The following is a 25,297-nucleotide window of genomic DNA, read 5'->3' on the forward strand; positions in this document are numbered from 1 at the left end:
CCTACTTAAGGTTTTTGTTTTTTTAAATGAGTCTCGCTCTGTTGCCCAGGCTGTAGTGCAATGGTGCAATCTCGGCTTACTGCAACCTCTGCCTCCTGGGTTCAAGCAATTCTCCTGCATCAGCTTCCTGAGTAGCTGAGATTACAGGCATGTACCACCACATCCCGCTAATTTTTGTATTTTTAGTAGAGATGAGGTTTCACCATGTTGGTCAGACTGGCCTCACACTCTTGACCTTCTGATCCACCTGCCTTGGCCTCCCAAAGTGCTGGGATTACAGGTGTGAGCCACCACACCTGGCCTACTTAAGGTTTTTAAGTAGACATTCAAGACTCACAAGGCACAGCACACTTAACCTTAATGGTGGATGCCACATCACCATTATTTATCTTCTTCTTTGGGTTAGGGAATCTTTTGAGAATTTTATGAAAGTAGGCAACCCTCTTTTGAGAAAAATGTACGAACAAAAAATGTTGCATCAAATTTCAAGGAGTCTGTGTAATTCTTGAAGATTAAAATTCTGATAAAAAATCCCTGATTACAGAGTATGACAACATTTATATAAGCAATAAGGTAAAATAAGTGAATATGTTGGGATGAACAACAACTAGAGATAAGTTTGCTTGGTATAGTAACCTTGGGCTGGGAAGGAGAAAAACAGAAAGCACTGATAAAGGAGAGAATAAGGGATGGTTTTCTTCAAAGAAACAAAAAGCAATGATAAACATTGAAATAAGAGGATTTTTAAAGAGAGAAAATAGCACTCTTCAGGAAAAAGGCACAAAGGGATTAAGGCAGAAGAACCAAAACTAATTAGGAGTACTAACTAGGCAAAGCCATCTGTAGTTAATGGCTTTGGCAATTAATTTTTCTTTCTGCTATGAGCTAAAACTCTTGAGTAGATCTTAAAAAGGCAGTCTGAGTAATTACTGACATGAACCTGGGGCTGGGAGTAAAGGATACAGAATAAAGGTAAATGTTTTTAAAGCAATCAAACCCCCCAAATATATTGTTATACAAATGAAAACAGTGTATTTCACTGATTTTAAGATGTACTTTTTCAGTTTAAAATCTATAAATTGACCACATTTTATAATCAATGGTGCAGTACAATTCACAGTGTATTCTTTTGCTTTGTGGTACATAATGGTGTGCCTGACAACTGCTGGCCTATTAAGAGTCTAAAACCAATCTAGACAACAGAGTGAGACCCCATCTCTACAAAAATTTTTTTAAAAAATTAGCCAGGCTGGGTGCAGTGGCTTAACACCTATAATCCCAGCCATTTGGGAGGCTAAAGCAAGAGGTTCACTTAAGCCCAGGAATTTGAGATCAGTTTGGGCAACACAGTGAGACCCTGCCTCAAAAAAACAAACAAATTAGCCAAGTGTGGTGAATCACACCTGTGATCCAAGCTATTGGGGAGGATGAGGCAGGAGGATCATTTGAGCTCAGGAGTTTTGATGCCGCAGTGAGCCATGATCATACCACTGTACTCTAGCCTGGGCGACACAGTGAGACCCTGTCTCAAAAAAAAAAAAAGATTCTATAAAATACCTTATGGTCTATTGTAAAATAGTTGAAGGCAAAAATACCAGGTTAATGTTTTCATACATACTCAGTACAGAGCTATATCTTTATATATAGGTGTTACATATTCAAATCCACCAGACTCTACCCAATTTTATTGTTTTATCATTCTTTTAACTTTTGTCATGGGCTCTGCTAACCATGGGTTTCTCAAAGTTCAGAGAAAATCAATCTTGAAATCTCTTCAATCTCTATGGCAAAAGAATCAAATTCACCCTTAGCAAAATAAATGTACAGATGGGTCACTTACTCATGTTTATACCTCCCCAGTGACCTTTGCCTTCCCAGTATTTAGAGACTCAATTCTTAATAACAGGTCTTCTGCCAGACGAGGTAAAATGCGGGAGGCAGTGTGGGGTGGGGGCAGTGAAGGGGGAGTGATTTACTTAAAGTCACATAGTTACAAAAGTGGTCAAAACACTGAAGGACAAAAACATAAATGGAAGTTAAAAGGGACCTGGCCCACACGTCCCAAGGGATCTTTTGAAGAACTATTTGAACATTTCCATGACTATCAAAGCAATGTTAATTTCAGCCACATTCATAAAACAGAATAAAACTACTATATTAGATTTACAAATATTAAAAATTAACCCATTCTGTTGGCAAAGGTAAGGGCGAAGAGAGATGTCTATATAATATGGACATATGTGTACACTACTATGATTTCTTTGGAGAGGAATTTGGACATAATCAAAAAATATCCTTTGACTTAGCACATCTCCTTCTAGGATTTTTCTTCCAGGCATATTCTCATATGTGAACATGAATACAGCAGAGTTGTTTCTAACAGCAACAGACTGGACACAATTTAAATGCTCATCAAGAGGGAGCTGGCTATGGAAAGTGTGACACATTCATACAGCAGAACACTAACCAGTTATTAAAACAAGCAAGGTAGATATGTGAACCAAAAGAGAATAACCTTCCAGATATTTGATTATAACAACAAAGCAAAACGTATAGCATACACCAAACACAACCACATGTGATTTTAAAAGGGTGGAAGTGGAGGAGTGGGAGACACTGAACACATTTGTATATTCACATACCATAATAAACATATGAGAGAGCACTAATGTGTTTGTGTCTAGGTTGAGAAACTTGGGAACTTAAGATTAAAGAGGGAAGCAGACTTACTTTCCAACTATGTAAAAATTTTATTATCAAATTTCAGTTATGAATTAAAAAGTCACGAATTTCTCTAGCATAATAAATCACCATAAAAAAACCAGAAGCTCCTTCACAGTTTCCCTCCAAGAATCCGATGAATGTACCTTTCCACTCTTCTATTGTGTGTTCCCTTTCATCTAATTGCTTGTCAGGTATCTTTGGTGGTGGCTGAAAAACACAAGGCAATAATAATTGTGTCAGTATGCTGGGAGTATTTTAACTCCTTTTAATTATTTGAAATACCAGCCAGACAGACGACTTACAAAAATATATCAGTAGACCAAGACTGATCAATCATCAACTTTCTTATATAGACAGAATAGTTTGGGATGACTCCATTGCAGGAAAAAAAATGTTTAACTGTCTTTTTCTTTTCTTCCAGCTCATGAAATTGCCACATTTTATTTACATCATAGATCGTGGAATTCTGTTTTCCTTTGGATACAGTAATTTGTTTCCTATATAGCTGAGTTAGGATGTTCCCCAGAGCATTCAACATCCTAGTTCTCTGGTTAGGTATCCAGGCAAGAATTCAGAAAACTTTATTTTCTTTAGTGGGGGACTCGAATATGCTCATAGTTTATTTAATGTAGTCTTCATGAAGAAACAGAAAAACATCATCATCACGTACCTACATTTTTATTTAAAATTGAAAGGTATCTTCCGAACCTAACTTTAATTCTAACTGTAAGAATGCAATGTGTTCGATAAACATTAAGAAAAGAACTTACAGCTTCTGCTTCAGAAGGATCATACCAGACATTGATGTACGGGTGCTGGAGAGCCTCATCTACAGAGATCCTTTTAGATGCATCTATTACCAGCATTTTGGATAACAAATCCCTTGCCTGACTGGCTGCAAACATAATGATGTTAATGTACATATATTTATGAAAGTTCTCAAGTTATGAATCAATTTCAGCAATTTGAGATTATTTATTTTAAAAATACTATGTTACACACGATTAAAATATATAAAATTAAAAAAAAATAACAAAAACCTAATGTTTTTCCACCATCCAGAGAACACCTTGAGTTACGTCCCATAAGAATATAAATACATATAAACTCACAAACACACACACACACCACATACCCCAAATGGGATTAAATGTATATATGTATAAAAAGTACCTTTAAGTTTGTTGTGTTCTGAGTCAGCTGGGAAAAGTACATCGGGGAAGAGTTTCTCGAAGCTATATCCAGCATATTTAGGTCTGTTTTCAACGTAAGTCCTGACTGTTGGTTGCAGTTTCTTCATGAATTCAGGACATGGTGTTCCAAGCTGCTCAATAACTTTATTCCATTGATCAATATCTAATATCAAGTAGCTAAGAAAAATACTCCATAACTAATGTTCAACACATTAGTCATATCCTTATTATAATACAAGAAAATAGAAATTTAAAAAATCCTAAGAAAGGATGTGGCAGTTATAAATTTTATATCTCACAGGCAACTTGCAAAAGGCAATGATTGTAGGTGGACAGAAATGACCAATAAATAAGCTTTGTTAACCTTATTTATTGTATGTGTGCATACTAACTGATTTTACCTTAAAATGGAAGCTTAAACTCACAAATTCTAAATAAAAATATAAGCGACTAAAAGAATAATGACAATTACTGTCCACAGTGGCTCTAATTGCAAACTATGCTATAATTATATACAAAATTTGCTTTTTCTGTCAATTTATCAGAAAACATGATTGCATCTCCTAGACAATATTTCTATAACCCATCCTGTTTTATTGAGTTTTCTACACTAACAGAAAAAAACCAGATGCAATAAAAATAAAAGTTTCGATAAAAGTGGCACTTCTTTTTTTTTTTTTTGAGACAGAGTTTCGCTCTTGTTACCCAGGCTGGAGTGCAATGGCGTGATCTCGGCTCACCGCAATCTCGGCCTGCTGGGTTCAGGCAATTGTCCTGTCTCAGCCTCCTGAGTAGCTGGGATTACAGGCACGAGCCACCGTGCCCAGCTAATTTTTTGTATTTTTAGTAGAGATGGGGTTTCACCATGTGACCAGGATGGTCTCGATCTCTTGACCTCATGATCCACCCGCCTCGGACTCCCAAAGTGCTGGGATTACAGGCGTGAGCCACTGCGCCCGGCCTAAAAGTGGCACTTCTTTTGCCATTCTTTGTTTAGCTTATGTTTAAAAATTTTTTCTAATGCTCTGAGGCTTATCAAAAAGATTCCGTTTTCAGTAAGTTGTAAGGTTAGGATTTCCTGGTCTTCTTTGTTCTAGTCTTTACACTCCAAGACCATGAAGGCCAAGGACTAAAACTTGCTTACAGCAATCTTGTGAATGTGGCTTTTCCCATTCCTTCTCCTAAAACAATTCAGTGTTACTGGCTGATAAACACATAACAAATCACTATTAATATAAATATTAAACGTAGTGAGATAAAAAGCATGAATCCAAATCTATCATTATCAGTTTTATATGAAATTCTCAGATGAAAGGATCAGTATGTTATGTGAGTAATGAGACAACAATCAAAAGACACAAACCACACAGAACATTAACAAAAAGGAGGTGGGGGGGACAAAACAAAAGGATGGCCAGAAGCAACAGAAAGCTTCAAAATTCATATTAAGCTGTACATATTTCTAGACTTAAGTGTGTAATTATTAGAAATTTTTAATGCAAGCCATGATTTTCGATTTAGGTTAAATAAATCAACTCAAAGCCAGCAAATAATTTTACATAATTACAATTGAGCAGGGTTAAGAATTAACATATAAAACAATAAACGAGGGTAAGAAAAGTCTATGTTGAATAGTAGGTGGTATTTTAAGAGTAATTTAACAATATATTAGGGAGAGACAAAACATTACACCTGACCAAACTGAAGTGCTATCATACATTTTGACCTTTAGAAACTACATTTTAGGCCAAAGATAAGGATACGATCTGTACCTGGGAACAAAACACCACCTTTGATCATTTCTCCCATGATGCACCCAACTGACCAAATGTCAACTGAAAACAAAATGCAATGACATTAACATAAAGATTTTGGTTAAAATGAAAAATAAAATAAAATAAAATCACACACACCATGTATACTTTAAAATTATAAAAAGCAGTATTAAAATAAAAATGAATGACAGTGAATGTGCTCTGACTACCAGCAGAGACTGTATGTCCTACTGCCATATGCAGCCTACAAATATTTCAGTTTCTTATCTCAACAATTTTTGAACTATAACAGCCACAAACTTCATGCCTGTTTAAAAACCCATCTGTATGAATACAGCATATTCATTTTCATTAGAGAACATAAAGAAGTTCATCACCTAACTAATTAACTGCTGCAGCAGCACAAGGATACAGTCCCTTCCTGGAAAGAGGATTTTGTGGCAAACCATTTCTCCCATAATGCACCCCACAGACCATAAATCCACTATATGTTTGCAGCACAAAAGAAGGAAAAGCAAAGCAAAAGGTCATTAAAATCAAAGAAGCATAATATGACTGCATTATATAAAAACTGCAAAACATCACAAAAAGAAAAAGTGATCATAACTTTAATGGAATAATTTAAAAACAAATTATTTTTTGAAAGGCTTTGGTTCACAAAAAAAAATGTAAAGTGTGGCATTTCAACTACATATCTAATTTCAAAGTGAGAGCTATGCACAGAAATAGCATAAATAAAAAATCCTGCATGTTTTGTCCCTGAGAACTTGTTTATAAAATATGAAATAGAACCAAACATAAATTTTGTAAATAAAAATGTACATGAAGAAGTAAATTTATAAAAATAAAATCTTTATACTATACTATTTGGAAGTTCAACTGTGCATTATGCTCTCTCTTTAAGTTAAATAAAAGAAAAAAGCATGAGAAAATAATTCAGCATATTAAAACACTGAACAGAAATAATGTCTTAATGAATAATTACAATTAAAAAGTTAATCTAAAGTTCTTTAGAATTTTTAAATTGGATTTCCCAAGTTTATTTAATTGAGAACTGCTATGCTTGTTTTAAATTAAAAGTCTTTTTGGTTTTTTTGGCAACATGATGCTGTATTTACCCTGCTATTCCAAAAGGAACAAGTGCACAGAGAATGAACTAATCAAGGAAAACTTAGTAAAAAAAAAATGTACTTCATGTTTTCTACCTCAAGTTTTTCAAATCTATAAAACCACACTGCTTTTGCTTTAAGAAGTTAGTTTTGGCTAGATACAGTATAACACACAGTTCCCATGAACTGATTATCTAGAGTCTCCTGTAAGACTTACTGATGGCCCTTGCCAACTGTAAATGGGAATCCCAATCAATGTTGATAAGAATCTGCTAGACACAGAAACAGACAATTTGGGGATCTCCAACTACTTAAGAAAACTGACAACACGCTGTGGAATTTTATGCCTTTGGGTTTCAATATCACATAAACAAGAGAGAATAGGTGCTTGCAGTTTAATCAGAAAAGAGGGAAGAACAAGCGATTTAAAAGAAAAAGCCTTAGAAACTTGCATTTGGTTGTGACATCTGAAGGTCTAAATTCTTTAAAATGACAAAAGGAAAAGGGCAGAAGTAGATGTCAGAAGGAGACTCAGCCTTACTCATGTTAAAGGAATTAGAAAATTAAAGCCTGTGCTTTCTAATACAACACATTCTTATTAAAAGACTGCCAGTTCTCTGAAGAGTCTTAGGAGCCAAACTGGGAATTACTTTTATAAATATTGTGGAACTAAAGTTTCCCTAAAATTTCATCTTAAAATGAATATTTTCATATTTAGATTTTTATATTTACGTCATTTATAGGACACTGACACATAACACCATATCTATGACAATCAATGGTTTACCAGCAAATGCAAAATGACATTTTATATAAAATGGTTTATACAGCAAATGCAAAATGACATATAAAATGTTATTTATCTTTAAATGAATTATGTCATTTATGTTATTCAGCTTTCAAGAATAAAATTTTAGAAAAAAAGTTAGTATTTATAAATTAGTGCCTCAGAGAAAATTTTTTTCTAAGGCTTTCATTTTTGACAAAAATCTATTAGAATAAATCTCTACAGATTTTATAGAGAATGTTAAACTTTATCTAGCATACAACTTACATTGGTAACTTTCAGAAAAGGCTATTTTTAAACAAAAGTATTCTGAAAGCTGCAAGCATGAAAGAAGATATTATGGGGGTCAGTGAAGACTAGGAACACAAGTCTGATTCATGCACAACTCTAGCTTTTAAGGTTCTAAGTGCTTAGTCTATTAAGCATTTAAAAATATATTGATTACACTGCTTTCCAAAATGCTCTGAGTAGCTTGCAATAAAAGGCACATAGAACAAAGCTGTTAAAATGGGTGGGAAGTCAGGCATTTAATCCCAGCACTTTGGGAGGCCTAGGCAGGTGGATCACCTGAGGTCAGAAGTTCGAGACCAGCGTGGATGACATGATGAGACCCTGTCTCTATTAGAAATAAAAAAATTAGCTAGGCATGGTGACGTGTGCCTGCAGTTCCAGCTACTTGGGAGACTGAGGCAGGGCCTGAAGCCTGGAGGTGGAGACTGCAGTGAGCCAAGATGGAACCACTGCACTCCAGCCTGAGTGACAGAGCAAGACTCTGTCTCAAACAAACAAATATAAAATGAGTGTGAGGTGTCATTAAAAGGAGGAAGTACTTATATCTAAACTTATTGGCTAATATAGATATCATTAAGCACTGCATTTGACTCATTTCCTAGGGTGGGAGTGGGAAGGCAAGAATGTGATCTACTTAATTCTTAACTAAGAGAGGAACCACATGTCAGTTATTTTATTTTATTTTTTTGAGACAGAGTCTCACTCTGTTGCCCAGGCTGGAGTGCAGTGGTACAATCTCAGCTTACTATAACCTCCACCTCCCGAGTCCAAGCAATTCTCACGCCTCAGCCACCAGAGTAGCTGGGATTACAGGCATGTGCCACCACACCTGGCTAATTTCTGTATTTTCAGTAGAGACAGGGTTTTGACATGTTGCTCAGGCTGGTCTTAAACTCCTAGCCACAAACGATCCGCCAGCCTCAGCCTCTCGCCTGTGTTGGGACTACAGGCGTAAACTACCATGCCCAGCCTCAATTCTTTACATGACAGTTTCTCTTACTGCTAATTTCTGGCAGGGAGTTATTGTAAGATCATATTTATAGGACACTGACACTAACACTGTATCTATGACAATCAATGGTTTAACAGCAAATGCAAAAGCAATCTTCTTGCTGGTGGGTTGCCTGAAGTTACCAATTCTCAAAAAAAAAAAAAATCCTTCAAATTTCAGGTAGAGAGTAAGAAGACAGAACAGCATATTTATTTAAGAATAAAAACTTAATATCAAATGTTTAAAGTATTTGTTTTTAATCAGCTCAGAAAAGGAAATTAAGCTCAGCTTAACCGTACCTTTTATAAAAAAGAATCTTAAAAGTTGACTTATTACAATTTCCTGATTCAAAGTGAACCGCTATTCCAGACTCCTTGTCAGAAAAAAAAGTCTAGGTTTTATTCTTGGTAGTGTTTCTGATAAAGTCACCACATTTTTTTAAATGATGATTTTTTTCCATAAAGTCCCATGCTTATTAGCAGATTTATTCATCTCCTAAATTTATATGGCTCAACAAAATTTCTTCCTAAATTATAAGTAGGTAGTTTCAAACAAAATGTTTAAAGTCATGATCTACATGCCAGATAATTTTGTTCAACACTGATTCTATGGTTGGTTGATACAACTGGATATACCCACACAAAGTCATTTCCTTAAGGTTGGACACAAGGTTTTGATGAAACTACTACTTCCTCTGAGGTCACCTTAATTATCCATCAGCTTTGCAGAGGCCTTATTGTACCTCTTAAAGTTTATGATGAGTGCTACTGCTATTAGCTTTGTTGGAAATATGGGCAAATATCACTAATATGTACTAATAATAAACTGTCAGTATACTCTATACATCCCTGAGACCATGTTAGACATGTTCATTTTCAAATTACAGGCAAGCAAACAGCATAAATTCTGTCTCAGGGCCATGGCAACAAATTCTTCATCCAATGGTGGTACTGATGGTATGTATCTGTACTTAAATAAATTAGGTCCCTAAGTTTTTGCAAATGTTTATGACAAAAGTTAATAGTTACCTGCAAACTTTTGATACACATTTCAAACAATGATACACATTTAACTCAATGTACTTCAGCTTAAATATTTACAACAAACATCTAATGAATAAAGAAAAAAAGCCAAATCAGAAAAATATTTCAAATAAATGTGTGTGCTGACCGTTTTCCTTGTAGCCCATGCCAAGGATGACCTCAGGTGCTCTGTAGTAGCGAGTCACTACGTAAGGCGTCATCATAAAACTTGTTCCTGCAGTCCTGGCCAGACCAAAGTCAAGAATCTTCAAAGTGCAGTCAGATTTTACTACTATATTACTAGGCTTTAAGTCCTTCAGAAAATAAAAATAAAAATGACTGCCATGTTATATATGAAGATCTTACAATTCACAATAAAGTTATACTATCCCTTGCAAAACATTCATGTTAATTGTTCACTGTAATATTACTGTACTGATTCATCATTAAAAAGCAAACCTGGCTGGGCGCAGTGGCTCAAGCCTGTAATCCCAGCACTTTGGGAGGCGGGTGGATCACGAAGTCAAGAGATCGAGACCATCCTGGTCAACATGGTGAAACCCCATCTCTACTAAAAATACAAAAAATTAGCTGGGCATGGTGGTGCGTGCCTGTAATCCCAGCTACTCAGGAGGCTGAGGCAGGAGAATTGCCTGAACCCAGGAGGCGGAGGTTGCGATGAGCTGAGATCGCGTCATTGCACTCCAGCCTGGGTAACAAGAGCGAAACTCCTTCTCAAAAAAAATAAATAAATAAAAAATAAAAAGCAAACCTGAGAAATTAGCTTTATGGCATTTATAATTTATGAATACATCCAGTTATTAGAGAAGTTAATAATGTTTTAATTGATAGAAATTATGATTAGCTAGAAATTTTTGGTCAAATAGAGCAAACGAGATTTGAAAAGATCACAAAACTCACATAAAGAAGTTTTATAGTAAAAGAAAGAGTCGTAAGTTAGCATTTACATTCATTTGCATAACATATTACCAGTATTTTTTTAAATCTCATTTTACAGTCACAATAAGCTCTATACAGATGTTGTAAGTCAACAATGAACCATCTTGCAAATGTTATTTGATCTTTTAGACTGGCAGATACTCAGTTGCAAAGGACCAGAACAGTCATTATCCATTTTTCATCCCTGATTTCCCACCTGAAGTCATAGGAATTTGCTATAAAATTTTTGTCTGCTTGCAGAATTAGGACACCATTGCCTTGGTGCCACTAATTTATAAAATTACTTGCTATAGATATTACAGAATAATGTTTGTGAAGAATTTTTCACCTGGCCCCAACCTAAACATATTCTGTGCTGTGCCCATCAAAAGTCAGGCAGCAGCATAAACACCCATGGCTTCATGTTCAAGATACTTTGCCTGTTAGCCCTGAACACTATAATAAGCCAAAGGACCAAAAAAAGGAAGAAAGCATATATCCACAACACAAATGCACTGTATTATCTGTACTGCTAACACAGATAATCAGTGTTATCTCTGCAGTGCAGATATTAAACATCACTGATGAATACAAAAAAGAAAAATAGCTGGCTTAAAAGACAACTATTCTTTTGTAATGTTAATATCCAAAAAAGCATGGATGCTGTCTTTAACATATTTTGACAGACAATCATGGATGGGTTTAGAAGATAAGCAATCTAGTGGCTTTATGAAATTAAATATACCAACAATTCGAAGGTCTTATGAGCAAGAAGAAAAAAAAATTTCATTATTGCTATTCTGTAAATATGATGTTGCTATTTCTAAAATATAGCATCTCAGCAAAGAAATATTGCATGTTCAAAAATAAATATTACAAGCTTTGATACTACTTCAACGTCTAGTGTGATGGTTAAGATTACTGGCTCTTCATACTAGCAGATTCCGATTTAGAAACAACATTCCAATTTTAAGCACTTTATTTTGAAAAAATTGACAAAATAACAATTTTTAAAGACAGGTACTTTTTGTTAGGCAAAAAAATTGTCAAAAGAGCCTCAAAGAATATCAATTGAAATTCATCCATATATATCAATACGTACCTTACAGCTGTTAATTATACTGTTAACTATATATAAGAATAGTAACTTAGAATTTACGTAGGCAGTGGAACTAATCCAACATTCTATCTTCTTCCCCAATTTTTCTTGCTTCCTCATTTAGGCAAGGGCACATAGGTAGTTGTAGTTCATGGGATGTGAGTGGAAGTAAAGAAGAGAAGGGCCAGTGTACAACCTCCTGTGGTCTCCTGCCCTGCTTTGATGATTAGGAACATTCCAGACAGAGGATTCTCTGGAAGCCTGGGTTGCTGATCATCTATGTAAATGCACAGTCCACACCCCCACTATGAGCTGCACCAGACACTCAGCAAGGGAAATAAGCCTGAGCTGTGTTAAGCCACTGACAATTACGGGTTTATCTGTTACTTCAGTATAGCTGAGTCTACTCTAACACTAAAACTGGTGTCAGAGGTGGGGTGTTAACTGTTACAAAAACATAAGATCCTGGCTTAGCAGTTGAGCAGCAGGGAAACTCACATCAAAGGTTGGAAAGGTGATCTAGGTTATGTAGTAGCAAAACATTTCATGAAGCTGTCATTTGCACAGCCACTTGTACAATGAATCTGAAGCTCTAGCACAGGAGCTGGCAAATTAAGGCTGGCCTGGTTTGTAAAGAAAGTGTTGATATTGGAACACAGTCATGCTCATTCAAGTACATATCGCCTATGGCTGCTTTTGTGTTACAATGGCAGTCTTGTAGCTGTGACACAGACTATTATCCACAAAGCCTAAAATAGTTACTACATGGCTTTTACAGAAAAACTTTGCTGAACCCTGTTCTAGAAGAGACTGGAAAGCAAGACTTCAGTAGTTTGTGTTGGTAGCTTACTGGGGTTGCATTTAAAAGAAGTAGCAACCTTTTAAAGCAGAAATAAAAGGGAACAGAGCCTAGAATTTCAGGGTCTTGCCATTTTGGAAAAGCTAAATGCTACAAGATGCCTGAAAGAAGGTATAGTAGTAGATTGTTCTGCAAATATTCCTGCCCACCCCAGAATGTGTCCCTACCCTACTGATAAGTTCAGTTACTTGTCTTACTTTGGCCAATGCAATATGCAGGAATGAGCTTAATTTAGCATAGCTCTTGCTCTTCTACCTTTCACCATGATAAAGGATGTCCTTGGTGGACGCTTCAGTTTAGATGCTGAAATCTCAATATGGGACAAGCCTGAACTTGACCCAAGGTTTGGAGCAGTGTTACACAGCCAATCCTGCAGACCCAAGTAAACAATAAATATTGCTTTAAGTCACTGATATCTTGCGTTGATTTCTATGCATTATTTTCATATAATAATTATGAAAGCTTTTCAGGAAAAAAGTTCTGTAAAATCGTTCAACTGATAAAATTGCCTCAGTCTGCCAACAGAGGCTTGAAAGCTTACAGGAAGACTAAAGACAGCCTCAATTAAGTCTAAGAATATAGGACCCATGATTAACAAAGATGCTTTGAAAGAACTACAATCAGAAAGATAAGAAATCTCTTAAATTTCTGAAAGAGTCAGCTAACTGTCAGACCATTAATGCCAAAGGTCTATGATGCTTCTATATTTCCAATAGAAGTTCTCAATTTACAGTATTTTGCCCCCAGATAACATTTCCTGGCAATGTCAGGAAACATTTTTGACTGTCACAACTGGGAAGTGCTACTGGCATCTAGGAATGCTGCTAAACATTCCACCACGCACTGTCAAAAAACTGTTTGGGCCAACGTGTCAATAGTGGCAAGGGTGAGAAATATGGCCTTAAAATGACCTTTGGGCCACAATCTTTTATAAGAAAGAGGCAGGCTGAGAGAGGTGAGCAGCCCTCAAGGAGAATACATTCTTCAATACCCACTTCAGGTATTACATTCATGAGGATAGCAAAAAAGATGACTCTCCCACAGAGTAGAGCCAGGTATTACAGAAAACCAAAGAGATCAGAGTCAGGGCTGATTAGGAATATTCCCCACACCCAGGGCAAGGGACATTCACAATGTCTGTACATAAGAATTTAATTACAACTAACCAATGACTGCGTTTTTCAGTTTTCTAAATGAGATTGTTCAGTGTGATAATACTAGCCCTGTCTGACCACTCTATCTAGGGTATTTGGCGGCAGGGGTGGTGGTTATAGGGGTGGCCATATAATTTGGTCATTCCAGTTCCTATGTTCCTGGACCAAGAGGAACAATGTCTAGATTTGATAAATATCTTGATGAAATAGGACTTTGGGTTATTTCCCTTAAGGAATTGTGTAATAAAGGGAGCAAAGGAATGTCTGCCAGCCAGAAGGGCAGACTGTGGCAGAGACTGGTGCTCATCATCATTCTGAAGCCTGCTCTCCCTATATTTCCCCATTGCCTTACAAATTAAGCAAGTCCTATGCTTCTGTCAATGCACTCTGAGCAGAAATGACCTGTCACTTCCAAGCAAAGAGCCATGCACACCACTTGGCTCTTTCCCATAGAGACCCACAACTATCTAGATGGTGGGACCTCATCAGCTTGAGTCTCGGGGTAACTATGTGGTACTCCACTCCTAATACTGACTCCTAAGGAATGAGTCAGGTTATTTCACTAAGAAAGCAACCTCAGACCAGCATAGGTACTAGCCAGTGGAGGTGAATCTAGAAGAAGTAGAGCAGAGAGATGAGTACCAATCATGGCCTCAAGACCAGCTGCAAAAAACTTAAATGCGTATCTCTACTCTAGAGTTTCCCACACAGCCCAAGCTAAGATAAAGGCAGATTCTTTACAATAGGTAACAGACCCCAGTAGGTCTCATTAGCTCCACTTTATTACATTAAGAAATTTTCTATAGATGTACTTCATTTTTACCACTTTATGTACTAATACTAAGGCAGTAAGTCAGAATCTCCCATTACTACTGTGTTTGTGCCATTTTTCTATTTTCTACAGTTTAAGCTTTTTGCATAGCAACTCTACTTCATGTATCAAGTTCTCTCTCCTAGCTGGATAGTATCCCTCATCCTTAAAATGTGAGACTATTCCCAGAGAACAATGCTTCCTCTCAAACCTCACCATATTCAACTTTATCTCATTAAATAGTTTTCCTTGTTTTGATGCTTGCATTTTCCTGGTATATGTCTGCCAACCCCTCTGCCTTTAGCCTTTTGACGTTAGCTACAAATGTTTGTGTTATGGAAACATGCAGTTGTTGAGCTTTTGTGTGCTGCCCAAATCCGACCTTTTTAAACTAAAGGACTAATCCCATTAACACATTACCTTAAATATTGCTTTATTTTAAAATTTTATAAAATATTAGTAAAATTTTAGTAAAATATAATTTTGGAAAATATTTTGTAGTTTTGTGTTACTTTTTTATGGTTCTTGTTGTTTACATTGTATTCTATCTTCTACCATTTTCTCTTTTCTGGTCTAACCACTTGAGATCCCCCTTAATCTGGAAGCTTTCTATTTGGAGGGGTGTGCTTTACTAAGATCAAATGAACTTCCACCATGCTGATTACTGCCCTGGTCTAAGGACTCAGGAAACAAACCAAACCTAGAGGTTTAACTCTTCTGCTCTACTTGACATAGTGTATGAGTAGGGGCTTAGGAAGATATGTCCCACTTAAAGAGATTTTTATTATGTTATTTAAAAATTGCATTTGACATATTATTAGAGCAGCTGTATATGTAATATACAAGAAATTCACTTAGAAGATAATTAAGGATAAGCCTGTAGCAGGACTGTTCGTTCACTTAACCAAAAAGGATAAGCCTCAATAACTCAGAGACATAATTGTCTTATACTGTGAAAACTATCTCTATATTTATTTTATTGTATGGGTAAGGTTATTTGATGCAGGTGACTCAGAAGGAAGATGTAATTCCACTGAATTAAATAATTTTTAAAAATCCCAGGCTAGGCATGATGGCTCAGCACTTTGGGAGGTTGAGGTGGGTAGATTGCTTCAGGCCAGGAATACAAGACCAGCCTGGGCAAGATGGCAAGACCCCATCTCTACCAAAAAAAAAAAAATTAAAGATTTGCTGGACATGGTGGTACATGCCTGAAGTCTTAGCTACTTGGGAGGCTGAAGTGGGAGGATCATTGAGCCAAGGAGGTCAAGGCTGTAGTGAGCCATATTCATGCCACTGCACTTATTTGGGTGACAGAGAAAGACCCTGTCTCAAAAAAAAAAAAAAAAAAATTCCTTTCAACCTACTGAACCCAGGAGGAGTTTGAGGCTGCAGTGAGCTATAATTATGTCACTGCATTCTTACTCTGACAGAATAAGAGTCTGTATCTTAAAAAAAAAAAATTCCTCTCAATGCTTTTCAAAGAATAAGCTAGATTTAACTAAAATACAAAACATACAGCCATACAAAACATTTTACATGTTCATGTCAGCTTATCCATAATAGTGGTAACAACCTAAAATTATAATCAATTGATGGATAAACAATGTATCTATACAGCAAAATATTTGTCAGTAAAATGACATGAAGGACTGACACACAATAAATATATGAATGAACCTTGAAAACGTTATGCTAGGTAAAAGAAGTCAATCACAAGATATCACATATTATATAATTCTATGTATAGAAATAGACAAATGGTCTATTCTATGTCCAGAATAGACAAATATACAAAGACGGAAAGTAGATTAATGTTTGCTTAAGGCTAGAGGTAAAAGATGGGAAATAAAGATGAGTGGATTTGGATTTCTTTTAGGGCAATAGAATGTTCCAAAATTAGATTGTGGTAATTAGCGCACAATTTTTGAATATAATAAACATTGAATTGTATACATTAAATAAATTGTATAACAAGCTAATTATGTTGTAAAAAAGCAGTTAAAATTCCCAGAAAACAAACATATAAAATATTTCTGAATATATATTTTTAAAAAACTAACTCTGACAAATACTCAATTTTGGTAATTTGGTAATATTCAATTCCCAATTTGGAATGACTGGTAATAATATCAGCTTATTTTGTATTCTGCTTCACTTCAGAGCAAAAACAAACTGTTTTTGCACTGTTTCATATAAATCAGTGAAATACAATGATCCTAAGAATTTGATGAGAGGCAGTGATGTCAGCCAAAACAGCTCCACAGAAGCACCATAAAACATCAAAGTGTCAGAATAAACATTTTCAGGATTCTGGAAAATATTCAAAGTGAAAACATGGAGTTGATTTATGGCAATCAAGTGAACTCAGAACCTAGAAAAAGGCAACTTAAAAACAATAGGAAACTACCTCAAACCCATTAAGATGGTTACTATGAAAAAATAAAGTGTTGGTAAGGATGAGGAATAATTGAATATTCAAGTGAAAATATTCACTTGATTTATGGCAATCGAGTGAACTCAGAACCTAGAAAAAGGCAACTTAAAAACAATTGGAAACCACCTCACATCCATTGGGATGGTTACTATGAAAAAAAATAAAAGTGTTGGTAAGAATGAAGAATAACTGAATCCCTTCTGCACCATTGGTGGGAATGTAAACTGGTAGAGCTGCTATGGAAAACAATGTGGCAGTTTCTCAAAATGTTGAACAGAATCACCATGTGATACAGCAATTCTGCTTCTGGCTATATGACCAAATGAACTGAAAGCAGGGTCTCAAACAGATACTTGGACAACAGCTAAATGCAGAACCAACCCAAGTGTCCACTGATCGACGAATGGATAAGCAAGTATGGTATATACATAAATGGAATATTATTCAGTCTTAAAAAGGAAGAAAATTCTGACATATGCTGCAACATGGATAAATCTTCAGCTCATTATGCTAAGTGAAATAAGCTAGGTGCAAGGAGGCCAATACTGCATGATTCTGCTTATATGAGGTGTTTACAGTAGCCAAAATCATACAGACAGAAAATAGAATGATGGCTGTCAGGGGCTGCAGGCAGAGGAAAATACGGAATTACTGTCTAGTGGGTACAGAGTTTCAGCTTCACAAGATAAAAAGAATTCTGGAGATGGATGGTGGTGATAGCTGCTAACAAATGGTGCTGGCACAACTAAACTGCCACGTTTAGTGGCACATACCAAAAGCACAAGTGATGAAAGAAACAATTGTATTTCATTAAAATTGCAGCTTTTGTGCATTAAAGGAAATCATCAGCAAAGTGAACAACGTACAGAATGTGAGAAAATATTTACAAATTATATACTTGATAAAGGTTTCAAACATGGAATACATAAAGAAATGCTACAGTAACGACAAAAAGATAACTTAATTTAAAAATGAGCAAAGGGCTTAAATACACATTTCTCCAAAGACACACAAATGGCCACAAGCACATGAAAAGTGCTCAACATTAGTCGTTAGGGAAATGCAAAGTAAAACTACAAGGAACACCACTTCATAGTCATTAGGATGGCTAGAATTTATAAAGTCAGATAAATACCGGCAAGGATGTGAGGAAACTGGAACCCTCATACACTGCTAGTAGGAATGTAAAATGGTGCAGTCACTGTGCAAACAGTTTGATGGTTCCTCAAAAAGTTAACTAGAGAATTACCGTATGACCCAGCAGTTCCAGTCCTAGGTATATACCCAGGACTGAAAACAGATATTTGTGCGTGAATTTTCATAGCACTATCCATAATAGCTGAAAGGTAGAAATAATACAAATGTCCATCAATAAATGGATGGATAAACAAAATTGGTATATAGAATAGTATTCAGTCATAAAAAGGAATGAACTATTGATACATGGTGCAACATGGAGAAATCTTGAAAACATCATGCTATATTTCACATAAATGGAAATATACAGGCAAATCTATAGACACAGAAAGCAGACTGGTATCACGCCAGGACAAAGATGCAGAACTGCTAAAGAAATGTGAGGTCTTCTTGTGGGGTAACAAAAATATTTTTGAATTTAATGTGGGTGGTAGTTGTACAACACTGTGAATGTACCAAATGCCACTTTAGAATGGTTACTTTTGTTAATGTGAATTTCACCTTAATGAGAAAACGAAGGGTATATGCTGATAGTTTTTTTCTACTAACCCGATGAATAATTCCAGCGGAGTGAAGGTGCTTGATTCCACACAGCATCTGATAGAGAAGGTAGGACATTCTTTCATGATCTAGCTCCATCTGAATTACTTGGCAAAGATTTGCATCCATGAGCTCCATGACTATGTAACTTCATGGGTGAAAAAAGAGAACAGCTAAAGTGTCCAGCAGCAATCTAAGAAAAATGTATTAACTTAACAAATTTTAATTATTATACTTACACATCTTGAAATTCTTCTAGGGATTTCTGTGGTGTGAAAACATTCAAAAGGCCAATTATCTATGGTAAAAGCCGAGGGACAGAAAAATTAGAAATTACTTCCTAATAATTTAATTTGGGAACTACAAATACATGGGTTAAAAAAAACTAACATCAGTTTAAAATCTTTCTTTATATTCTAATCTCAAGTAATTGCTTTTATGTTACATACTGCCACTTTATGGGCAGGAGTTGGAGGAGGTAATGGATAGGTGGAGGTACAGAGGATGTGTAACCCATTTATCTGTAATTCCATTTATGAAGTCAATTATCAAGCACTTACCTTACATTATACAAATCTCTACACAATTTATCAGCAAATTTTAAATGCCTTCTACCAGTTATTTTCCAATTAAGTGTCCCTATATAATCTCAGCTCTTTCCTCCCTTGGTTTTTCATAATACTGCACTTGCCCAGCTTTCTTCATTCCCAGTCTATTTCACTGGCTCATCCATAAGCATATCCCTTCATTCCCACTACTGTGCTTAATCTATTTCTTTTCACTTTCTGCATAGACATTTCACAAATAAGATAACACTGAATTCATTTTCATTCCTACCAAAACCGCTTACTTTTTCAGTACACCCTCTCTTTTACAAAAGAAGGCTCAGAGTGATTTTTGACTCCTTTTTCAGTATCTGCACCATAATAAATACTCATAGAATGCTGTCCATTCTACTGTCAGTCTGACCATCAATCTCTTTTTTCCATTCCCTGTGCTATAAATAGGTTGAAGACTTCAACATCTTATCTAGACTGTTCATGCTGTAACTCCTTCTAACACTAGTGTTACAGATTGATTGTCTTCCCCCACACCCCTACTCCGCACAATTCATATGTTTAAGTCCTAGCCCCCAGTGTGATATTTGGAAATGGGGACTTTGGAAGGTAATAAGGGTTAGATTAGGTCATGAGCTTGGGGCCCTCACAATGGAATTAGTGGCCTAAAACAAGAGAAGAGAAAGAGCAATTTTTCTTTCCCTCTCTTTGAGCACACACTGAAGAAAGGCAAGTGAGGACAAAGTGAAAAGTTGGCCACCTCTAAGTCGGGAAGCAGGCCCTCATCAAGAATTGATCTTGACCTTCCCAGCCTATAGAATGGTGAGAAATAAATCTGTTAAGACACCCAGTGTACAGTATTTTGTTATGGTAGCCTGAGCTGACTAAGACAAGTAGGGTCACTAACGATGGTTTTATACAAATCCAGCTACCACTTACCACCTATAACATGGTAAAAGAAAGACCTGACCATATTACTTAACTCCTCAAAAATTTAAAGCCGACAAATATATTCTGAAACTCCCTTGCACTTGCAGTATATTAAAAAGCCTCCAAGATAAGCCTCAACTCACTTTATCTCCTGCTAAGTCCCATATTATACTTTAGCTAGCAATAAGTTTCAAAAATGTCATTTTAAAAATGATATTTTTAAACAAACAATTCTCTATGCTTATTATTTATCTACCGAACTTAATTATCTTCCAGATGAACCTCTTTGTAGATTCTGACAATCCCTAGTCCCTGACAGAGTTAACTATTCTACTTTGTCCCAGTTATCTTCTAATGTTGTTAGAGTACTCAACACACTGCAGTCTAGTCTCATTTTTACATCAGCCTCATCCCTGCCACAGAGGATAATTATTACAAAGAACTGTGTCTTAATCACTTTTATCAACTAGTACACGGCAAGTTACATGACATACATGTAAAAATGTTTGCTGACAATGATACTTAGGGATGGGAATTTTGTGGCATAAATGTTATAAGGGTAGAATTAATGATTTTCTACTAAGCATTAAGCTTTACATAAGGTATTTAAATATTTGTTCAATGAATAAATTCAGAAAAATAATACAGCAGAAAAGGTCAAACAAATTTAAGATAGAAAGCATCTAGCTGCTCTATATAAGTTCAAGTGCAATACACAATAGGAAACTCGGACAAATAGTAAAACTATTTTCATTAATATCTGGGAAGGCCTAGAGTAGAAGAGAGGTATTAAAGATTAAAGGCATATAGAGACAGAAAGGAGATTAGTGGTTGTTTAGAGCTGAGAAGGATGGAAGGTAGGGGAATGAGAGTTAAAGAATAAAAGATTTATTTCTGAGGTGATAAAAATATTCTAGAACTGACTGTAGTGATGCTCCTACATATCACTGAATATACTAAAAACCATTAAGTGGTATACTTCAAATGGGTGAATTATATGACACATAAATTATATTTCAATAAAGCTGTTATAAAAAAAGATTCAAACAGATAGTTGTCCTATTTTTCAAAAAGGATATTACATCAGTTATAGACTGGACAGTCAAGCAAGTCAATGATTGACTAGTGGTGGTATGTAACTATATAATTGTTACTTCAAAAGAAGTAACAATTACCAGGAGCAGGTTAAAGTTCATTGAGAAATACTGTTTCTTACATGAATAAAAACAACAAAGAACAATAGCAATCAATCAGAAAAATGTAACCAGACACAGTATATGAAGATTTTTTTTTTTTTAATTTTATGTTGAGATCTGGGGTACATGTGCAGATCTTGCAGGATTGTTAAACGGGTATACACATGCCATGGTGGTTTGCTGCAATCATCCCCCCTTCACCTACTTTAGGTATTTCTCCTAATGTTATCCCTCCCCAATCTCCCTACCCCCTGCTATCCCACTCCTAGCCCCCTACCCCACAACAGACCCCAGTGTGTCCCTCCCTGTGTCCATGTGTTCTCATTGTTGAGCACCCACTTATCAGTGAGAGCATGCAGTGTTTGGTTTTGTGTTCTTGTGTCAGTTTGCTGAGAATGATGGTTTCCAGATTCATCCATGTCCCTGCAAAGGACATGAACTCATCCTTTTTATGGCTGCACAGTATTCCATGGTATATATGTGCCACATTTTCTTTACGTAGTCTATCGCTGATGGGCATTTGGGTTGGTTCCACGTCTTTGCTATGGTAAACACTGCCACAATGAACATACATGTGCATGTGTCTTTATAATAGATCGATTTATAATTCTTGGGGTATATACCCAGTAAAGGCATTGCTGGGTCAAATGGTATTTCTATGTCTAGATCCTTGAGGAATTGCCAGACTGTCTTCCACAATGGTTGAACTAATCTATACTCCCACCAACAATGTAAAAGCGTTCCTATTTCTCCACATCCTCTCCAGCAACTGTTGTCTCCAGACTTTTTAATGATTGCCATTCTAACTGGCATGAGACGGTATCTCAATGTGGTTTTGATTTGCATTTCTCTAATGACAGTGACGATAAGCATTTTTTCATGATTGCTGGCTGCATAAATGTCTTCTTTTGAAAAGTATCTGTTCCTATCTTTCACCCACTTTTTGATGGAGTTTTTTCATGTAAATTTGTTTAAGTTATTTATAGATTTTGGATATTAGCTCTTTGTCAGATGGATAGCTTGGCAAAATGTTTTTCCCATTCTCTTGGTTGCCAGTTCACTCTAATGATAGTTTCTTTTGCTGTGCAGAAGTTCTTAAGTTTAATTAGATCCCATATTTCTATTTTGGCTTTTGTTGCCATTGCTTTTGGTGTTTTAGTCATGAAGTCCTTGCCTATGCCTATGCCTATGCCCTGAATGGTTTTGCCTAGGTTTTCTTCCAGAGTTTTTATGCTACTAGGTCTTATGTTTAAATCTTTAATCCATCTTGAGTTAATTTTTGCATAAGGTGTAAGGAAGGAGTCCAGTTTCAGCTTTCTGCACATGGCTAGCCAGGTTTCCCAACACCATTTAAACAGGGAATCCTTTCCCCATTGCTTGTTTTTGTCAGGTTTGTTAAAGATCAAATGGTTGTAGATGTGTGGCATTACTTGAGACTTCTTTTCTGTCCCATTGGTCTGTATGTCTGTTTTGGTACAAGTACCATGCTGCTTTAATTACTGCAGCGTTGTAGTATAGTTTGAAGTCAGGTAGAGTGATGCCTCCAGCTTTGTTCTTTTTCCTTAGGATTGTCTTGGCTATGTGGGCTCTTTTTGGGTTCTGTAATAAGTCTAAGGTGTTTTTTTCCAGTTCTGTGAAGACGGTCAATGGTAGTTTGATGGGGATAGCATTGAATCTATAAATTGCTTTGGACAGTATGGTCATTTTTATGATACTGATTCTTCCAAACTATAAGCATGGAATAGTTTTCCATCTGTGTCCCTTCTTATTTCCTTCAGCAGTGGTTTGTAATTCTCCTTGAAGAGGTCCTTCATGTCCTTTGTTAGTTGTATTCCTAGGTATTGTATTTTCTTTGTAGCAATTGTGAATGGGAGTTCACTCTTTATCTGGCTCTCTGTTTGTCTGGTACTTCTGTATAGCAATGCTTGTGATTTCTACACACTGATTTTGTATCCTGAGACTCTGCTGAAGTTGCTTAGCATCCTAAGGAGATTTTGGGCTGAGACAGTGGGGTCTTCTAAATATACAATCATGATATCTGCAAATAGAGACAATTTGACTTTGTCTTTTTCCAACTGAATACCCTTTATTTCTTTTTCTTGCCTGACTGCTCTGGTTAGAACATCCAATACTATGTTGAATAGGAATGGTGAGAGAAGGAACCCTTGTCTAGTGCCAATTTTCAAAGGGAATGCTTCCAGTTTTTGCCCATTCAGCATGATATTGGCTGTGGGTTTGTCACAAATAGCTGTTATTTTGAGATACGTACCATCGATACGTAGTTTGTTAAGAGTTTTTAGCATAAAGGCTGTTGAATTTTGTCAAAGGCCTTCTCTGTATCTATTGAGATAATTATGTGGTTTTTGTCTATGGTTCTGCTTATGTGATGGATTACATTTATAGATCTGTGTATGTTGAACCAGCCTTGCATCCCCAGAATGAAGCTGACTTGGTTGTGATGGATAAGCTTTTTGATGTGCTGTTGCATTCAGTTTGCCAGTATTTCATTGAAGATTTTTGCATCGATGTGCATCATGGATATTGGCCTGAAGTTTTCTTTTTTAGTCGTATCTCTGCCAAGTTTTCGCCTCAGGATGATGCTGGTTTTATAAAATGAGTTAGGGAGGATTCCCTCTTTTAGTATTGTTTGGAATAGTTTCAGAAGGAATAATATTAGCTCCTCTTCGTACATCTGGTAGAATTCGGCTGTGAACCCATCTGGACCTGGACTTTTTTTGGTTGGCAGGCTATTAACTGCTGCCTCTACTTCAGACTTTGTTTCAACCTCTTCCTGGTTTGGTCTTGGGAGGGTGTTTAAGTGTCCAGAAATTTATCCATTTCTTCTAAATTTACTGGTTTATCTGCATAGAGTTGTTTGTAGTCATCTCTGATAGTAGTTTGTATTTCTGTGAAATCCATGGTGATATCCCCTTTATCATTTTTTATTGCATCTATTCAGTTCTTCTCTCTTTCTTTCTCTTTTTTGAGATGGAGTTTCACTCTTGTTACCCAGGCTGGAGTGCAATGGCGTGATCTCGGCTCACCGCAACCTCTGCCTCCTGGGTTCAGGCAATTCTCCTGCCTCAGCCTCCTGAGTAGCTGGGATTACAGGCACACGCCACCATGCCCAGCTAATTTTTTGTATCTTTAGTAGAGACGGGGTTTCACCATGTTGTTGACCAGGATGGTCTCGATCTCTTGACCTCTTGATCCACCCGCGTCGACCTCCCAAAAGTGCTGGGATTACAGGCTTGAGCCACTGCGCCCAGCTTTCTCTCTTTCTTGTTAGTCTGGCTGGTCTATTTCGTTGATCTTTTCAAAAAACCAGCTTCTGGATTTATTGATTTTCTGAAGGGTTTTTTGTGTCTCTATCTCCTTCAGTTCTGCTCTGATCTTACTTATTTCTTGTCTTTGCTAGCTTTTGAATTTGTTTGACCTTGCTACTGTAGTTCTTTTGATTTTGATGATAGGATATTGAGTTTAGATCTTTTCTCACTTCTCATATGGGTATTTAGTGCCATAAATTTCCCTCCAGACACTGCTTTAAATGTGTCCCAGAGATTCTGGTATGTTGCTTCTTTGTTCTTATTGGTTTTGAAGAATATCTTTATTTTTGCTTTCATTTTATTATTTATCTGATAGTCATTCAGGAGCAGGTTGTTCAGTTTTCATGTAGTTACGCAGTT

The 25,297-nt window shown here is 36.3% G+C and overlaps 1 protein-coding gene across 15 annotated transcripts in view; it reads right to left on the reverse strand.

Moving 5' to 3' along the window:
• MAPK8 (mitogen-activated protein kinase 8) overlaps positions 1–25,297 on the reverse strand; it is a 130,573-nt gene that overhangs the window by 8,916 nt on the left and 96,360 nt on the right. For 6 of the 15 annotated variants that reach the window (XM_009009570.6, XM_035267733.3, XM_078345352.1 and 3 more), the window contains 7 exons: positions 19,168–19,226; positions 18,938–19,076; positions 10,041–10,206; positions 5,681–5,752; positions 3,898–4,080; positions 3,495–3,619; positions 2,868–2,931 (listed from right to left, as the gene is read on the reverse strand). In XM_009009570.6, the coding sequence (XP_009007818.1) occupies positions 2,868–2,931; positions 3,495–3,619; positions 3,898–4,080; positions 5,681–5,752; positions 10,041–10,206; positions 18,938–19,076; positions 19,168–19,226 (808 nt within the window). Of the gene's footprint in view, positions 1–2,811; positions 2,932–3,494; positions 3,620–3,897; positions 4,081–5,680; positions 5,753–6,104; positions 6,177–10,040; positions 10,207–18,937; positions 19,077–19,167; positions 19,227–25,297 lie in introns of all 15 variants that reach the window. The other 9 variants (XM_078345350.1, XM_035267734.3, XM_017978923.5 and 6 more) reach the window with 3 other exon arrangements.

The sequence above is a fragment of the Callithrix jacchus genome, chromosome 12, assembly GCF_049354715.1.
Source record: "Callithrix jacchus isolate 240 chromosome 12, calJac240_pri, whole genome shotgun sequence".
Lineage (NCBI taxonomy): Eukaryota > Metazoa > Chordata > Mammalia > Primates > Cebidae > Callithrix > Callithrix jacchus.